We start from the raw sequence: 19,999 nt of genomic DNA, 5'->3' as shown, positions 1-19,999 counted from the left end.
AGCGTTCCACAGGGATGCTGGCCCATGTTGACTCCAATACTTCACACAGTTGTGTTAAGTTGGCTGGATGTTCTCTGGGTGGTGGAACATTCTTGATACACACGGGAAACTGTTGAGCGTGAAAAACCCAGCAGCGTTGTAGTTCTTGACACACTCAAACCGGTGCGGCTGGCAGCTACTACCATACCCTGATCAAAGGCACTCAAATATTTTGCCTTGCCCATTCACCCTCTGAATGGCGTACATACACAATCCATGTCTCAATTGTCTCAAGGCTTAAAGATCCTTCTTTAACCTGTATCCTCCCCTTCATCTACACTGATTGAAGTGGATTTAACAAGTGACATCAATAAGGGATCATAGCTTTCACCTGGATTCACCTGGTCAGTCTGTCATGGAAAGAGCAGGTGTTCCTAATGTTTTCTATACTCAGTGTATATAGAACCGAAATTGGTTCAATCTAGAACCCTATATGGAACCAATTTGGTTCAGTGAAGAAGAACCCCTGGGGTTCTGACTAAAGAACCTTACAAAAGGGTTCTATATAGAAAATTGAGGGGTGCCATAACCAATTAGGTTCAGTGAAGAAGAAAGCCTGGGGTTCTGATTAAATAACCTTACAAAAGGGTTCTATATAGAACATTTAGGGGTGCCATATGAAGCAAGCAATAGAACCCTTTTTGGATCTTTCCAGAACATATTTTTTCTAAGAGTGTGGTGAATTCACATCGTCTCAGAATGAGAAGCTGCCTCAGTTACTCGCCAACTGCATTAAGATGCACTCGGTTATTCTCATGTTATGGTGTTAGATTTTTGTCTCTTGGCCAACCCCTTCTCTAAGGCGTCACTCTATTTAATTTTCTACGGACAAAAACCTGTATGCCAGTATGGTCATTGGTGGGTGGGCAAAAACATCATACATTAATTGTAATAGCCTACATGTTCAGGCTGTGATGAACGAGTGCAAATACTGAGGAAAGACAGGACAAAACATTCCAAATGCGCAATGTGAACATGCTCAGCTTTCCAACGGCCCCACCTCGAGGCTACAAGCCCACTGTTGAAAAGAACATGTTTCATCCGGCTTCTTTTCTAAACTATATCCATGTATTGTGTAATAACATCAAACATCGTAGTTTTTTGTCAGTAGCGGGAAATCGTTTGCGTTTTCTAGTCGACGGTGCGTTTATTGAATATGACAACTATTTGTAGATATTTTTTTCAGGGGCACTTTGCATGTCCATCACTTGCATAGGTCTACACACCATCAATAAAAGGGATGCAGTTTGGCAATGTGTTAAACCAGAGTCATGTATTAATCGCAGTTTTGATAATCCGGACCTTCCAGATATTCTGTAACCTAGAATCCCCTCTCAGATGGCAGAAACCACTCAAATCGTCTCAAATAGCCTAGGCCTACTGTCAACCTGTGTTGCCTAAACAATAAAAAACTATTCCAGAAAACAAGAGTCTCAGTCTGAGAAAGTATACACAAGTGGTTGAAATAGATCAATACAATTGTATTAATTATAGGGCCACACATGCACACCTCTAGGCTAACCGTGTCTCGGCATACAGAGGCTCAAGCCCCGCTCAGGGCCGAGTCAAGTTCAAGTTCACGGCTGCTCTGACTGCGCAACCCCCCTGTCTTCCCTTAAGTGCCCCGGATGGGAGAGGGGATTTTCGACTGGGTTTTCGGGAGTACAGGGGTTTCTCTACAAACATAATGCCTGTGACAAAACAATTAAAAGATACTGCCGTTTAATGAAAGTCAAACTGAAATTGCCAGTCATTGCCTGGTGTTAAATTAAAATATATATTTATTGAATTTGGATGCATGGACGATTCTATATGGAGGAGTTATAGGTTAGGCTGCATAACATGCGGGTTCGAGTAGCCTGATTTAGATAGTCTTTTTACTTTCAAGTAGACATACATTTTAGTTGTGTTTACAATTTGGCCTAACATGCATAAATAAACCTCAGCCACAATGTTTGTTTTGTGACCAATGAGATGGTTCTGGCTAGGCTACGCGTAAATCTTGCAACTTTTAATTTAGCCTGCCATATTGACAATGCAAGCCACATTAGCAGGAGTTGCAGACGATGTATGTTCATAAAAAAAAATATTACAGGTCATGACTAATTCATAAGAGCTGGTCCTATAGAGCTGACGGGTTTTTAAGAGGTAAACTCCAACATTTGGGAATGATCTGAGGGCACAAAGAAACAATATCCAAAACAATACTTGTTTTAACACTGGATGCAGAATTGAATGTACATAGTGCAGATAACCCATATCCTTATAGCATGCATGCTCTTACTGACATAATGTGGGGCTTAGCCTGCTTTGCAGATTGGTCTCATATGAAAAAGCTGATCTGAAATGACCCGCCCAAGAAACAGCTTCGTGCACCAGTAGAATGCACTGTAAAATAAAAAAAATCCTGTTGTTTTTATTGTAATTTTTTGGCAGTCACTTACCTTTAAGTTAATGTAAAAAAAGTGCAGCATGTTACTGTAAATCCAAATAAACGTTGGTTTAACAGTGCATTACTGTAAAATGTTCACCGTTTTTTGTTCAGGTAACTGGGTGCCAGTAATAACCATAAAAACAACATGATTTTTTTTTACAGTGTGCCTATTCTGGGTATGAAGAAGACATCAAGAGAGGGAAATGTTTTTTAACACTTGCAACACGTTTTATTATATTTGTATGCAGTAAAATTCTTATCACAATAATGAAGAAAACACCTCTTTAACTTTGAACAAAAACACATAACAAAACAACTGCCCCTGTTTAGCTCATAATTGTACATATTTATAGTAAAGAAACATTCTTTATAAATATTGTTTAATCTGTAGCAAGTGAATACCATAATTTAATTACAAACGGATAAATATGGCAGTCGATATTTACAAAACGAAGGATGTAGTTACAGAAAATCCAACGGCACAACGTCTATTCTTCCAGATAGCATTTCACAATTCAAAACTTGCAAAGCACAAAACATCACAAGTTAAGCCCAGCAAACTAAAATATAAGCCAACATTCACAAGCAAAATATTGTGGACTGTTTGAGTTAAGTGTTGACTTTGGCACTCTTTCCAGTTTATAGATGTTTAGTATAGTTACAATCAATTTGCCTTAGGATCACAATATTTAACATCATAATACAACTTTTATCGTAATATGTGCACTAAAAGTCCAGATAGAGAAATAGCTACCATTGAAGGAACATCTATACACCAAAGAACGACAAAATCTATCACAACCAATGGGAAAGACGGAGTGTAATAATTATTTACAAATATATTGAATACTCCTTGAACATATTACATATTTTCTTCTGTTGGTAAGTGAGTTCTCTTCCCTGGTGGTTTTAAATCGACTTGTATGCTTTTGAAGCGTTCATAGTATTCATGCTCTCCTCGGAGCATGAGTGTCCAAATCTCCTGCGCTGGTTGGGGTTCTGAGCAATGGTTCTGTATTCGCTTTTCGGTTCAGTCCTAAACATACCATTCACTGAAATTAGACGATAGGTTGCTGTGACCGTTGTTGTTATTGTGGACTGCGGACGCGGGCGAAAGATTGTTGTTGCTTTGGGTCTCGGTGGTGGGGGAGACTAAGCCGGGCGGTGTGGATGACTCGTAACCAGAACTGGCTGCAGGCGAGGAGTCGGACGCTGGAGGGGCCGCTTCGTGGACCTGGAAAAAGTGCAGATACTATTAGTATATGATGGGAAATTGTGAAGTTTGACTTCAAAGTGCTTCAAGAATGATGGGGAACGTAAATGTGTAGGCCTAAATAACAGAGGAAAACCAAATCACTGACAAACATGTCCTACGCACGCAAAACACAGACGTAAACAAGCCTTAGGCTACGTGCTAATATCAGCTGGAAAGTGAAAGACAAAGTCAATTTACCTTCATGTGTTTTCGTAGAGAGCTGGGATGTGTGTAGGACTTGTCACACATTTTGCAAAGATACGGTTTGTCTGACGTGTGGACATGCATGTGCTTCTTTCGGTCACTGCTGTTGGCAAACCGCCTGTCACAGCCTTCAAACTCACATTGGAATGGTTTCTCTCCTGCAGAAAAAGAGGGATAAAACAGACAGGTTAGATTCAGTTCCTCAGAAAAAGCCTACAAAACGACTATGCCTTAGGCCTAATACTATACGAGTTGCATTCAATAACATGGCCATTTAACGACGAGTAGCGGGTTAAGTCATTTAGCTATTCGTCATAGTTAGTAAATGCAGTGATGTTCACACATGCCTTCCATTCGGTTAAATCTCTGTTGATTCACAAACTTAATTTAAAGATGGTTAACTTTGTTTGTGGGAGCAGACGTTTTCTCTTTTATGCAGGAAATGGTGGGTTTTAAGAAATAGCAAAACATTTAGGCCTATGGCTATTTGTTTTGAATCACAGCAATTTAATGTAAGTAGTAAGTAAAATTACTTAACAATATTTATTTCATATCCTATCAAAAATGAAATGCAAAATGGTTTAATTAGGCTACAATATGCCCGACTTAAATTTATATAAACAAAACGCAAACATCCCATGTGGGGCAATAGCTACTGGTGCAGAGGGCGCACCATTTGATTGGGGAAAAAATATATAAAAAAATAAAACGAATTAGCACCTGACCAATTCCATGGCTGCATAGCATAACCAAATCCCCCCAGAAAATAGTCAAAATGTGAAAGGCTGGTAATGCACCTACTATCAATGGATTGTGTGAAAGAAATAAAAGGGCCATGACACACATTCACAAAATACACTCGCATGCGCCTGAAGAGTAAACTCACCATACAATTTCCTAAAAACAAAAATGCCAAACAATATTTCTCCGTGGACAAAATAAAATAACAAAATCGATTTGTGAAAAAGAGGCGAGGCATTCCAGATAGAATCCTAAAAGCTCAGTCTTGCGTAAACATTAAACCGGTTGATGAGATTTAAGCTATAGCCTACTCCACGCACGCAATGCGAGCCAGAAGCCCTCACCTCGCCTTTGACCCATTTTAAAGTTTACGAACCACAAAACCTCAAAAGCATGTTACATAATTTAGCAAATTGCTGCGAAACATTTCATTTCTTCTAAACTGTGCAAACGCTAATTGTTTCCAGACTCGCCAGCTATGTGTTTAGGCTACTATTGGATAATCGAATTCGCACGTTAGGCTATAGCGATTTTTTGTTGTTGTTGTTGATCTAAATCTACTTTGACAGAGATGTGAATGTCTACTTTGGCAGTCTAAAAATACCCTTATCAATTGAATATCGACTGGGGTATTTTGGCGACGAGAAAAGGCGCTTTTTGCAGGCTATAGGCTACAATTGGCTATGATTAAATAAAGCATGGTGCGTTGGCATGGTGAATTCTAAAATGTGCAGTGCACATTTACGAAACGAATAAAAGCCTGAGACATTTAGGTAAAATCCTATAAATATCGTATAATTACCTGTATGTGTGCGCTTGTGAATCTTCAAATTTTCCGACCTTGCGAAGACCTTGCCACATCCAGGGAAGGGGCAGGGGAAGGGTTTCTCACCCGTGTGGACCCGAATGTGATTCACCAGTTTGTATTTCGCCTTAAACGGTTTGCTCTCGCGGGGGCACTCTTCCCAAAAGCAGATGTGGTTGCTCTGCTCCGGTCCCCCGACGTGCTCCACTGAGACGTGCGTGACCAGCTCATGCATGGTGCTAAAAGTTTTGTTGCAACTCTTCTTGGGGTTGCTCAGCTGCTCTGGGTCGATCCATTTACAGATGAGCTCCTGCTTGATGCACTGCTGCCGCATGTAGCGAAAGAAGGCACCGGGGTGGTGGTGGTGGGCTCCCATGTTCATTCCCATGTTCATATTCATGCTGCTATACTGGTTATGGAGCTGGGCGGCCGAGTAAGGGTCTGTCCTTGGGCTGGAGATCTGATGGTACTGATCGGAACGCCCAAAAACCTCCCCCGGTAGTCCAAGACGCATTTGCCCATTGAGCACATTCGGGGATCCGTGGGACCCATGCTGGTCGTGGATCCCAGGGAACAGAATGTGGCCTTGACTGTCTGTGTGGGTATGATGGAGAGACCCCGCCGTGGGGCCGAAAATAGCGTGCTGGCTGCTCGCCGGAGATGATTCTCCGAAGCCGCGGCTGCGAAAGAGAAAGTCCCTGGTGGAGTTGAACGGGGAACTCGCGTACGAGGTGACATGGGCTGCATGCGCCCCCAAAGCCGCTGCGGGGTAGCCGGGCGCCTGGGAGGTGAAGGCAGAGCTCTGTCCTGGAGAAAGATCATGGTTCAGTTTAAATGCACCCATGTGTGCGGAGTCGACGAAGCTATTTTGTGCTAAACTCAAGTCTCTCTCCTGCATCTCGCTCGCTGAGTGATGCCTGGCAAATGTGCCAACTCCCAGTCCGGGGAACTGGTGACCTGCGTCCAGTAACATGGTTTCTCAAAGCGAATTTCGTTCGAATCAGCTTGTGTGTATAACAAAAGAAATATAAAAAATACAATTCAATTGTCTATTCGGTTATGGAAATTACAACTTCCATGCATGGAAACACCATATCAGGCGAAGCTCAACACGATGATCCACTCATAGGAAGAAAAAAAAACCTATACAGCTCGTCTTATCGAACACCTCTATATTCACTGGTAGTTAACTTGTAACTCAAAAAATCCCCATGAAACGAAGTAAAGAGATTCCTTTACGTTTTTCCTCTGGAAACTGTGAATGTTGATTGCTTTTAAACACACACGAAGAATGGAATAATTATCTTACTAGGTGCCCTAGCACGGAGAGAGAGCGGGATTTTGCAGCATCTCGGATTGTTGTTCCGATTTGTGTGTTTATTTCTTTCGCTTGCCTGTGTTTATTGCGGAGGGTCCCTCTTTCTCCGTGGACTGGCACTAGCTCCTCTTACGCCCCCTTTAACTGAAGCCCGGCCATTCATTCCACGCAGTCTCATTGGCCACTGCGTCTCATCAATCCCAGGTGTCCCTCCAATAGCAGGTACCGCTTTGGCGACTAATAGCTGATCGCCATTTTCCACTAATAATTACCGCCTACTTTTTAGGAGAGGTTTTTAGGGGGAAGATAGAGAGAGAGAGAGAGAGAGAGAGAGAGAGAGAGAGAGAGAGAGAGAGAGAGAGAGAGAGAGAGAGAGAGAGAGAGAGAGAGAGAGAGAGAGAGAGAGAGAGAGAGAGAGAGAGAGAGAGAGAGAGAGAGAGAGAGAGAGAGAGAGAGAGAGAGAGAGAGAGAGAGAGAGAGAGAGAGAGAGAGAGAGAGAGAGAGAGAGAGAGAGAGAGAGAGAGAGAGAGAGAATATATAATCGGATATGATGCCTTAAAACCTTACTTTTATAGGTTGATGTATAATGGGTGGAATGACAATACGACATTGCACGTTGTGTGATAATGGTGTTTAAAAACCTCAGCTATAGAATTAAAGAAATAGGATAGAAAATAACTGTACGTGAAATATCGAATGGGGTTTTGGGGTAGAAGGTGGGGTCTGCACATTTCATGAATTTTAAACAGCAATAGTGAATTTAACATTTGACAGGCGAATTTAATTAGAAACTAGAGTCAATAATTAGCCAAACCACTATTTTATATATTGACCGTGTTTCTCTTACAAATAAATACAGTATTTACATGTGCGTAATAACACACACGTTTATGAGTAAATTCATATCTACAAGCTCTGCTATAGAAAGGTGGGGATATACAGCAGAAACAGAAGCATATAATGTAGCATATCAGAAAACAACATACCATTTAATGAAATATAATGGATTATGCTGCAGACTATAGAGTACTCCCTTAAAAATTGTTGCTGATCGTTTACCCCAATAACGAAAATAGTGTATGTTCATTTACATTTTAGTCATTTAGCAGACACTCTTATCCAGAGCGACTTACAGTTAGTGAGTGCATACATTATTTATTTATTTATTTCATACTGGCCCCCCGTGGGAATCGAACCCACAACCCTGGCGTTGCAAACGCCATGCTCTACCAACTGAGCTACATCCCTGCCGGCCATTCCCTCCCCTACCCTGGACGACGATGGGCCAATTGTGCGCCGCCCCATGGGTCTCGAGGTCGCGGCCGGCTACGACAGAGCCTGGATACGAACCAGGATCTCTAGTGGCACAGCTAGCACTGCGCCACTCGGGAGTTCATAGACTCTGCCCCTACAGCCATCAATGAGCTATAGGCTCATGTAGCTTACTATAGATAGCCCTAATGCAAAACATATTGCGTAGGCCTACACACATTATTTCTGATTAGTCATAATTTGGTGAACATATTAATTAGCATTAGGCCTACAGACACACGTGGGTGAGTTTGGAAACAACAAAGCTTCATATTACAAGGTATTAGGCTAATAAAGAAAATAGATCTCTATATAACAAACAGCCTAGACCCAAAAGCCTAATGGTCTTCAATTGCCATAGCCTACCATAAAGTCACACTCAACCCAAACAAGAACCCTCGCTAGCTGTTCATGTCTGCAAAAACAAGGTTTGCTACTATCGTGAGTCTTTTCGTTCAAAGCGCATACTGTATGGATTGCGTTTGAAAACAACGGGCTCCAACAACAGCTGCCCATTGAAATGTACACACTAAAGTGAAAGGAAGTTTACTTACACTTCCATTGAACTCAAGTCCCACAAGTCCTCCTGCTCCAAGACACATCAAACTTTCTCTTGTCCCTCTCGGCTCCCAAACACTCTAAAAAAGCGGTCAATAATGGGACGGGGAGTAGGACGTCTGAAAACTTTGTGAATCCTGTCCCTCTCTCTCTCAGCCCCAAAGCCGGGGCAGCCGGAGCGTTCTCTACCATTCTTCCAATTTCTCCCCGCACCGCGGGACACGCAGGAGCTGATCCAAGTTCAAAGTCACGTCTGCCGACCTCTCTAAATAACTTATTTATTTCGGTGGAAAACCCCTTCCCCTGTCACTTGATAGGAGAAAAATTAAAATAAATTAGAGAGAAAGAACTCAATCGGACCAGAGGTGCATATCTGTGGGTTCTTACTTCCTCAAACTCAGGAGAAAGGGGGCTTCTGAAAATCCCCAAAGACCAGTATTTCAACAGATTACTCAGAGACAGAAAATAGAGGAGACCGAAAGTGTTGAAAATGGTTAGAAAAATAGCATACATTATAAAAATGTATAGAAATGAATACAACACACCTTTGATTAGCCCTATTTTCGGTTTAAAGAGAAAAAAAACTCTCACATAAATTCTGACCAAATATTCACGATATTGCTAATTATCTGAATATGGCCGACAAGGCTAGTAAATAAAACCATACATGGCATGCCCTAATGGCGCAGCGCCTAATGCAAGGGTGAAGGAAGCGGGGCGTATTTCACTAGTTCATTAGTTGACAATATCAATATGTTGACGCATTGGAAGGTTACTTGTGTGGTTTCCGTGACCTTGTGTGATTCATGGATGTTTGACCTATGACCCGTTAAGACCACATATGTTGCACTTTTGAATTCTTCTGTAAAATAAACCCTTTTTATAACAAAGCGCCTTTTGTTTATTACAAAGCGCCTGAAGTAAGTAGCCTACAGGCTTTAGGAGCATTCTAACTAATCAGAAACAGGGAATTGAACTACTTCATTTTTTTTGGAAGTTCAGATGGGTGCTCCTCTTTGAATTAGGCTAACAATACTTTTTTTGCTTAGGCTACTTTGAAAAAAAAACATTAGCCCTATTAACCATGGACACTACTTTTTACTAATATGTTTTGTAAAATAATACATTCATTCATTTTTACTATACCCTAGACATCCCATTGAGATTGGAATCGTATTATCGAGTGAGGCACTTGTTCATAGATGATAACAACATACTGTATGTATCCCAAGGGGGTCGATAAATAGACAATTATATAGATATACATTTAAAAGTTGGCAGCCTATATAGCTGTTATTTGTATGTGTAGGCTATCTATTAATTTGGTTTCTAAAAATGTCTAGGGAGGTGTGCTTCCTTTTTATTTGAATTATGCATGGTAGCTTTCTATATCCAAAAAGTAAGACAGAATATACTTTATGACACTTTGAAGCACGTATAGTCGACCTACCAATGGTATTTTTTAGTTTATACCACAGACCTATTCTCTTTTAAGTCAATACCCATATACGCCAAAGTTCTGATAGAGTCAATATCACGGATAATTTTACGCACTACTATTTATGTTGTTGAGCATCGTCCATGGACATTTTTTGAGTATTTTTGAGATTATTTCCCCTCTTGAAACCTAATAGATTGCTCCAATTTATTTGATTTTTAATAACCTATGAGTGCAACTGTTGATTTTCAAGTCATTGGAAAGCAAAAATTAGACATGCCAAGAGTGACTATTGGATAATAATAATTGTACAGATTTAATTTAAATATGCTAATGTATGTAAACTCTTGGGTCAAACAAATTAATCTGAAAAAAAGGTAACGTAAAAGTGAACCTATCCTCAGATTGACAAGTGTCCTCTTACTCCATTCATGGCTAAAGTCATAAAAGTTGACATAAGTATTTTGAGAGGATCAGCGGCAATTTTTGGAGAAACTATTTACACAACTCAACTCCCTCCAAGCATGGGGCAATGTTGAAACCTTAAATTTCGAAAGTAATTTTGTAAAATAAATTGATAGGTCTTAAAAGATAATAACGTTTACCTTATCTCATCAATTAGTTGAATACAATGTCTATGCCATTTGTTCATCAAATGTTGGCTAAAGTCTAAAAGATGGACATGATTGTTATATGCAACATGTTTAACTTGTGAAATTTGCCACATTTTTACATTTTAGTCATTTAACAGACGCTCTTATCCAGAGCGACTTACAGTTAGTGAGTGCATACATTTTCATACTGGCCCCCCGTGGGGATCGAACCCACAAGCCTGGCGTTGCAAACACCATGCTCTACCAACTGAGCTGCATGGTGTGTAGCCTAGTTTAAAGTAATTCATTGGCATCTATTTCAATACTACAATTCATATGTCAACTCTTTTCTCTGGCTAACACTTGTATTGTATTGATAAAATATTGAATTATATCTACAGTATGTGCTTGTAGGCTATATCTAAGATACATGTATATCTCTATATCTTAGCACAAAATAAAAGCCAAATATTCCGACTATGCTTTATGCACGGATTGTTGAACAGTATTAAACCATGTCCAGTTGTACTCCTTGACATTTGCACAACTTGTGCATTACTCTATTAGGCTACTGGTGTATTAAGTTGCAATAGCCTAACTCAATAAATTAGAAACGTAACATGGACAGACGTCAACTGCATTGTAGGCCTATGTCACCCATATCAAGTGGACATTTTTCTAGCCTATTTATTTTGAAGAGGAAATATGTTATGGTGGTAGGCTTTATTAAATATGATTGTATGCAAATAAAAACATGCATATTGTAAACTAAATAAATAAATACAAATAATAGACACTGAATTTGAATCATTACTTTGTAGTGTTGTGGACATTGCGCAATTTCAAGCTTCCCCTATGGGCGTTAGTCTCGGGTACAACATAGTTTGTTTGAGACCATGGCTTTAAATGTATTTGATTGGCTAAATATCTCCATTGTTATTTATTTGTATGCATTTCATTTGACCTGAATAAAATTCCATATACTTGAGTTATGGTGAAGAAAATGTGTTTTCTACATTGTGGTTACGCCAATCAGTGGAAAAGAAAAAGAAGAGATGGACGGCTGTATAGTCTACTGTAGACGTCCTACATTTCATCCACGTGCGCCAGCCCTCAGTAAACACCGAGGGTATAAACATATTTACTGGTAACTTCGTGAGTAGGCCTACAACATTTTGGAGTCAACAGCGATAAAGAGAGCGAGGGGGCGGAACCCCGCTGAGCCCCTGCGCTGAACGACAGCCAATCGCTTCGTTCTCTTAACTGCCAGTCACCTAAATCCGTCCAATACCCGCAGTGCCATTTCTAAACTGTATTCCCTACTGCGTCCCCCAACTGTTGTATGTTCTGCCAATCGCTTGAGGACAGAGTGGGAAAAGGAACAAGCAGAGTTAGAGGCAGGACAAAATAAGTTATATAGACCGCTTTTATATATATATATATTTTAATGTTTTAGAAAATCGTGGTGGTGGGGGAGAAACAATAGTGGTGAGAGCGGATGGACTTGACAGTGTAGTTAGTTATGGAGTCCCCTTTGAGCAAGAGGAATCTGGCGATAAGATTAGCGGATTTGGCAGCGACTCAACCTCTTCCTCATCAGAATATGACAGGCTTCCCGGGGCTAGGGGGGCATCACCCTCACTCCCACCATGCTCACCACCACCCTGGGGAGATGGGCAACGACCCCGGAGTGGCACTCACTCCATTTGGACCCGAGCACATGGCACAGACAAATGCTCTCAAACTTAGCCCCTCTCAGCACATTCAGAGCTATCCTGAAGCCCAGACCGTTGCAGCGGCAGCAGCATCCTTCACTTCTACTCAGACCACAGTTGGTTACCCCGTGGCTCCTCACCCTCACTCAGGCTACTCTAACAGCAGGGACTACATCCTCAGGAGAGAACTCTCAGCCTCGGCTATGCATGCACTTGGCGACCAGCATAGTTCAGCCTCCTCCCCTCATCACCATGGCATGTTCATCTCCCCAACAGGTGCTTATGGGCACGCCGAGACTTGTGCCCTTCCACTTTTCTCTGGACTCCACGACCAGGCGGCACCAGGTGCCCACCATCACCATCACCATGCCCTCAACGGGCAGATGCGTTTGGGTCTACCGGGGGATATCTACGGCAGGCCAGAGCACTTCGTCCACAGGCCCGAGCACTATGGACCTTCTTCCCTCCACAGCTACAACTCCATGAACCTCAATGTGAACATCGCTTCTGCTCCTCACGGAGCCGCGGGGGCGTTTTTGAGATACATGAGGCAGCCCATCAAGCAAGAGTTAATCTGCAAATGGATTGACCAAGAGCAAACTTCAAAGAAGCCCTGCTCCAAAACGTACAGCACCATGCATGAGCTGGTCAACCATGTCACGGTGGAGCACGTCGGGGGACCGGAGCAGAGCAGTCACGTCTGCTTCTGGGAAGAATGTCCGCGCGAGGGGAAAGCTTTTAAGGCGAAGTACAAACTAATAAACCACATCCGAGTTCACACGGGAGAGAAACCCTTCCCTTGCCCTTTCCCCGGCTGTGGAAAAGTGTTCGCTCGCTCGGAGAATCTAAAGATTCATAAAAGGACACACACAGGTCAGTGAAAGAACAAATATGTATTGTGAAAAGTTTTCATTTTAACTGCTGGCGGCATGGTGACCATGCGTAAAAGTAACGGGAACGAGATTTAATCAAATACAACTAACTATTCATACAGTCGAGCCAAGGCATCACCTGATTCGATGAAGAGTTTCTGAAACATAAGCTTTTTAGACATTGAAACTAGACGTGAAACTAGACGTGGGTGGTTATGCATTATGGTTTGTGAAACTTGCTTACGTATTTCCAAGTGAGTGAATACCACGCGTAATGTAGTTATCAGTCCGTAGAGGACGTTTACGCCTTTATGGCTCATGTTACTGCTATGTTGATATAGCGAATTGTCGCAGCAGAAGCAACCATCAGTTCAATCTCTATGTACTGATTTTATAAGTTACTAAATCGAGCTCCGGGTGAAAATTAAACAATTTTTTTGGGGGGAAAGTTATAACAGTTTTAGACTATTGTGTTATAGGCTGCTGATAACCACATCGAAACTTGACTCACAATAATTTCAGACTAAAGAAAAACAACAAAGTGAAAACGGGCCACTGGGGCTTGTCCTTAAATGCCAACAACAGCAATGGCGTTAATGCAAGTCAGTCTAAACACTTGTAGTATGATGCAATACAGTATGCAGTGCCACGCGTGCTATGTTACCGAATAGCCTGCAAAGCAGACCAACTTTCCAACTTATAACTCACACGAGGGCTGGCCTATTTGGAAAGCAAGTTGCACCCAAGACTGGACTCACGCGAAAAACAGCATGTGGAAACCACGATGATTCAACCAGTGTGTGCCCAGTGGGAAGGGGCCGCTCCAACACCATGTCCATGCTTTGAAAGCATGAGATCTTGGTTGCCTAGATCTTGGTTGCCTGGTGTATGTTTTTTCTATTTTGAATTGTCCATTTTTACAATCATAAAATCATTTTTAAATACAATCATTGCAACATATAGGATTATCTTTATCAAAAAAGACATTCATTTAGGCCTACCAATGCACTTGTTTCCTCAGTACTGTATAGGCTACACATTTCCCCCACGCGTTCCCGCAGTATAGCCCACGGGCCACCCTATGTTCCATGTAAGTCAGTCAGTCAGGAACATGCCTAGTACATGTGGGAGAGGAGTGGCTGCGGGTGTAGATGTATAATAAATTAGGTATGTCGGACAGGAAGCCCTTGCGGCAGAATGGGCTGCCACCGACCATTTATGGAGTAATTACTGCGGGAAGTGGTATGTTACCAGGCAGTTAAGCGATGGATTCAATTATAGTCCTAGTTTGGGTAGAGCATGTGGACGTCCATGTTGAATAAGGTGAAAAATCAATAATAGTTTGTATAGGCCAAATTAAAAGGAATTGACATTTATGTTTGCTGGGAATATATTGTAGGCTATAGATTTGATGTCATAAAAATGGTTAATGGTCCTATCCATTTGGTCACTTTATTATTCTCCTTGGACTTTGACGAAATGTTTTTATAAAGGCCATTATAAAATGTCTTCATTATGTTTTTGAAACACAAAGTGCACATTCTGTTATCGTACATGCACCCTTTCCGTAGAGTTATTGGATATGAGTAGCCTAATAATAAATGTTTCAATCTCTTCCAGGAGAGAAGCCTTTCAAGTGCGAGTTTGACGGCTGCGACAGGAAATTCGCCAACAGCAGTGACCGGAAGAAGCACTCCCACGTCCACACGAGTGACAAGCCTTACTACTGCAAAGTCCGAGGCTGTGACAAGTCCTACACGCACCCCAGCTCGCTGCGAAAGCACATGAAAGTCCATTGCAAGTCGCCCCCGCCCCCTTCCTCCAACGTTTCATACCATTCCTCTTCGAACCCTCTCAGCGCGCCCCTTTCGCCCGTCTCCGAACCGCACAGGAACCGGTCAGCGAATCTCTCGCCTCAGGTTACCAACCTTAATGAGTGGTACGTGTGCCAGGGGAGCGGGGGACCCAACCACCTCCACACCCCCTCCAGCAATGTGCCAACGACGGACTCGGAAGAGGAGGACTCTTTCAGAAATGCAGACCCAAGGACAATGCTCTAATGTTTACAAACAGAAAAGAAAAAGAAAATCCCCAAATTATCTCCCAACTGTGTATACGTGTAGTAGCCTAAGACCTAATAAGTGCATGAGGACTGTACTGACTGTACGCATATCAATTGGACTATGAAGCAAGAAATAGCGCTGCGGATGTCAGATGATGAAGAACAAACAACTGCCTTTAAAACGTGCCCTCTTTGTTTCCTTTCTAAAGAGCTGAATGTATCAACATATCAAGAAGTCTCAATATAGAAAAGCTACAATCACCAGTATTATTTGAGAAAATGAAATCATATAATAAGAGGGCCAAGGGAAGGCTAAATATAGGCTACTGGGAACATAAATACAATGTCATTCTTAAGGATAAGCCTTTGGAAAAAAACCTGCATAGCCTACATATGCAGGCTACATTTACATGCATGCATCGTTTAACATGATTAAGTCATAACTGCTTAATTATGCTTACATTGACATTGTCCATATGATCGCAACCCCTAGAAATGTAACATGTCTTATTCATCAATGTCCAATCTCAGACAGAAGGGAGAAAACAGACGTTGTGGCTCATGCAAAGTACATGAGCCTTGAACACTAAACATCCCAAAATGGTGGAGTTCCATTCCATTTTTCTTCTGAAAACCTCATAGTAGATGCGAGAACTAATGTAAACATCCAATTGAATTTCGAACACCTGCAGAGAGCGAGAGACATGTCGCACACACATGACGCAATTAAGTCATAAATAGGAATCAAAATAATAATGGCTAACATGCAAGTGTCTTAAAGGGTTCATACGTCGTTTTAATATTAATACAATGACTATGTTAGGATATACATTTTTTTTTATCCTAGGCTATTTAAGAACTATTTAAGACTATATTTGATGCAACAACAAAAAAATTACACCAGTGTTTTTCACTCGTTAAAGAGTAGACTACGAATAAGTCCTTCGAGACCCTAAATATGTACACTGACAGGTTTTGTCGCTAACGGTCGGAGTTGTATATAATTGTATTGATGCTCGTGATTGTTGTTCTTAGTCTTAATTACAAAGAATGTTGTTTTGTACATTGTAATTTATTTGCTGGTATTAATGTTGTACTGGATTTACAGAGACACCAAAGAATAATAATATTAATTTTGGTGAATACGTAGTAGCTTACTGATGCTTTTGATCTTGTTCTGTAAAAGAAAAATAATTATTATTTACTTGAATATAGGCAGTGTAATGTGAAACGTCATTCCTCTCGCATGCCCTTTGCAGTGACTGTGTTTTCTCTTTGAGGTGCGTGGTGCCGTTGGTTATGATGGATAAAACGTGTTGATGAAACAGCTATGATTGTGCAGACCCTTGATGTTCGTGATGCAATTGACAGTATAAATTCAAGCTAAAGCTGAATAAACACACAAGGCCGAGTTAATAGTTAATAGGTGTTTTTTGGTTTACATAACTTTATTGTTTCATGGGATTCAGGAGGCCTGCCAATGCCGGATGCCATTCCTTAAACAAGAAGATATAGAATGTACTTGTTTACATGCAGTATGTGCAACTATTTTGCTGGTAAAATCAGTTGTATAGCTGTTATCACATTATTACAGCCTACAGACGATCGAAGTAACTTGTAGGCTACAAACACATTGTCAAATCAAAATTCATAATTCTTGACAGTTCAATAAAGTTTTCACTGGTAAGTGGGGCGGCAGGTTGCTTAGTGGTTAAGAGCGTTGTGCCAGTAACCGAAAGGTCGCTGGTTCTAATCCCCGAGCCGACTAGGTGAAAAAACTGTCGATGTGCCCTTGAGCAAGGCACTTAACCCTAATTGCTCCTGTAAGTCGCTCTGGATACGAGCGTCTGCTAAATGACTAAAATGTAAAATATAAAAATGTAAGCGGTAACTCACATACAACAGGCCCAAGAAGGGGCTGGTATAAATAAACCAATCAGCAGGGCTAATGGGGAAACGTATAGCCCCTTAATGGCGTTGTCTCTAAAAGGTGGGACAGCGCAAGCAACCGAGGCATGAATCATCCATGGTAAAAAATAAAATATAAAAGATCTGACAATACGCAGGACCTTGTACAGAGTATATAAAACAAGTCCCCGTGTTATTTCCTCCATTAAAAGGCACAATCTCACTTTAAAAGTCGGCCCTGTCCAATCTATAGAATTAAAATTGACCAAGGCGAGTCCTGCACCACTTCAAAGACCTGATATACTTCTGAGCGGAAGGCCCGCCGCTTTGACACTCTTCATGGTGCGTTAGGATTTCTATGGCAATTGGGGAGCGAGCCGCTCACATTTGAATGTCTGGTAAAAAAACACTAACTGCCACTAAATCGACGATAATCAAAGCGCACAGTGCACCTACTCCCCAAAAAGCCTCATGTGTCGACACAGACAGCCCTACATTTTCACATAAAAAGGGCAAAACAAGAACAGCCTGTGCGTCCCCCATATATTGTTGACAGAAAATGGAATGCAGGGACACACTCTATTGTTGTTTGCCCTTTTTTATGTGAAAATGTATGGTGCTATAGGATGGGCAAAGAATAGGTCAAAAAAAGTGCATCTATACATTCAGGCCTACAACAGGCACAGGTGAACTTGAATTGTCTTAAACAGTGTGCCAATTACGCACGAAATAAATGGGTGAAATAATAGAATACATGATCCATTGCTGCCTTTGCACTCCATAAGTAACATTTGTGAGAGAGTGTTGTCTTTATCCCATAGCATGAGATGGCCTCTTGAGTCTGGTTTCTGTGTCATGGAGAACAAGCTGCAAAAAGAGGATGCAAGGGTTGCGCATCCATCCCTGAACAGAAAAAAACAACAAACAAGCATATAATCAACCCGTACAAAGTCTAATGCCAGACTGAGTGAAAAGCAGACTTCTTCATTGAGATGTAGGCCTACCAATATGAAGCACTGATTTCTATGACAATAGATCAACGCAACAACAACAAAAAGACAGGATCTCAAATGTTCATCTCCATCACAAGGAACTCTGTTGAGATGTAGTTACATTGACCTCGATTGAAACGTTTGTTAAGTCAATTTTCACTTTTTCTCCGACTTTGTCAGCAAATATGTTTTATACACTCTTTATGTAAGATAATCAAGTTTTATTGAAAACAAGCAGTCTTGTGTCGCTTTTTTTTTGTCCCCCCTCCTTTTGTCCATAAACCCTTATTTGGACAAAGGCGAAATCCTCTTCTATTTATTTAAAACAAGTGCTCCGTGAATGTTGCAAAATAAACACGATGAAAAATAACCAAAGAGATAGTTCCCTCGGCGTGAAAAGGGGGTACTTAATAAAAAGGAGTGAAGCAGTCACCGTTCAATGAGAAACGCTTTGAAGTAGAACTTATTATCTGAGGAATAGTTCTGGGTTGTCCTAACGACGGCACTGAATGGGAAAGGCTCTCCTTTGTCAGCGATTTGTTCTCCTTTAGTGGGATGCCCGTGGAAATCACTTACATGGCCCACCTTACCACGCTGCCTGCAAATCAGTAACCGGCGGAGTCAGACATGCAGACGCCACTTTGGCAAGGACAAAGCAGAAGTCGCGGGGAAAACAGCACTTGTTCTCGCCCTCTCTCTCATTTCGCCCTTTAGAAGGGATGAATGATAATTTCGGAGACGACCGTAGGACCAAAACAAATGTTGTCTTGTCAGATTTTACAAGAATTACTAATCTCTCTGAAGTTCAGCACACAGAGCATAAATACAATGGTTTGTGGTCTAGGCCTAGTCTTTAAGGCCTAGTGATAGTTTCTGTTCCCTTATAATATAACCAACTAAGATGTAGCCTATGTGGTCCATTGCACCTGTGCCTCAGATTAAACAGTAACATCTTTGCTCCACATAAAGTTATGGCTCATACTTGATTCTTTACAAAAGCGTCTCATGGGATCCCAACTTTATATATATGATAATTCAGGACAAATAATAAGAATATTGGGACTAAGAAAACAAGGTTGCCTACACAAATTGTACACTTCCCAAGTCAGTCGAAAAGCAGCACCTTGCTACGGCTTTGCCCAGCTGGCTGACAAAAACGTTTCCCTCTCAAAATATCAAACATCCCCTTCTTCATGTGTCTGACAACATAATTGTGGCCAAACTATTACCTTGGGTGGTGAGACAGGTTTAGAACGTTTTAGCCTAAAAGCACTAGGTTAAATAGTGAGGTTTACCACCTGAAAAACCCCGTCAAGTGGACTGAATTTGGAGGGCTCTCATCTTTTTCCTTTTCTTTTCTCCCTCTTCAACTTTTGAAGCTGATGTTAATTAAAGTGCTTGTAAGCGAGCAATGCCTCCCCTTTGTCCCGGCACCTCTGCCAATGAAAGGCGAAGCTCGCAAGGGTAGCCTAGTTTTGTCTCCATGTCGATTGAATCTACTTTACAACTCCCGATGTGTCTGAGATACACTTGTGTAATGATGCAATTTAAAAAAAAGTTAATGCAAATATATCATGGGATAAAATATGTAATGGGATTAATTAATAACCAATTATGACAATATAACAGACATGCCATTAATATATTTTCATTATTCATAATTAAATACATTGCAATATATTCAGGTAATTGGTGATGCCTATTTTAATAATTCGTTTTCAATAATATCAACAAAGATGTGAGCATTACAAAAC

The 19,999-nt window shown here is 41.2% G+C and overlaps 2 protein-coding genes across 2 annotated transcripts; one reads left to right on the top strand and one right to left on the bottom strand.

Annotated features, from left to right (window-relative positions):
- Window positions 1–2,685: 2,685 nt before the first annotated feature.
- LOC311143654 (zinc finger protein ZIC 2-like) lies at window positions 2,686–6,911 on the bottom strand. Its single transcript, XM_084179523.1, has 3 exons — window positions 5,476–6,911; window positions 3,927–4,090; window positions 2,686–3,707 (listed from the first exon to the last, which is right to left on the bottom strand). The coding sequence occupies exons 1-3, from the start codon at window positions 6,449–6,451 to the stop codon at window positions 3,510–3,512; spliced, it is 1,338 nt and encodes a 445-aa protein (XP_084035649.1). The 5' UTR covers window positions 6,452–6,911; the 3' UTR covers window positions 2,686–3,509.
- A 5,307-nt stretch (window positions 6,912–12,218) lies between these two features.
- LOC311143571 (zinc finger protein ZIC 5-like) lies at window positions 12,219–16,754 on the top strand (the record flags this gene model as incomplete). Its single annotated transcript, XM_084179423.1, has 2 exons — window positions 12,219–13,284; window positions 14,904–16,754. 2 exons carry the CDS (start codon window positions 12,219–12,221, stop codon window positions 15,341–15,343), a joined length of 1,506 nt encoding a protein of 501 aa, XP_084035549.1. The 3' UTR covers window positions 15,344–16,754.
- Window positions 16,755–19,999: the final 3,245 nt, after the last annotated feature.

The sequence above is a fragment of the Coregonus lavaretus genome, assembly GCF_964263955.1.
Source record: "Coregonus lavaretus genome assembly, chromosome: 16".
Classification (NCBI taxonomy): domain Eukaryota; kingdom Metazoa; phylum Chordata; class Actinopteri; order Salmoniformes; family Salmonidae; genus Coregonus; species Coregonus lavaretus.
The sequence above is the reverse complement of the archived record's forward strand: the minus strand, read 5'-3'. Positions and strand labels throughout refer to the sequence as shown.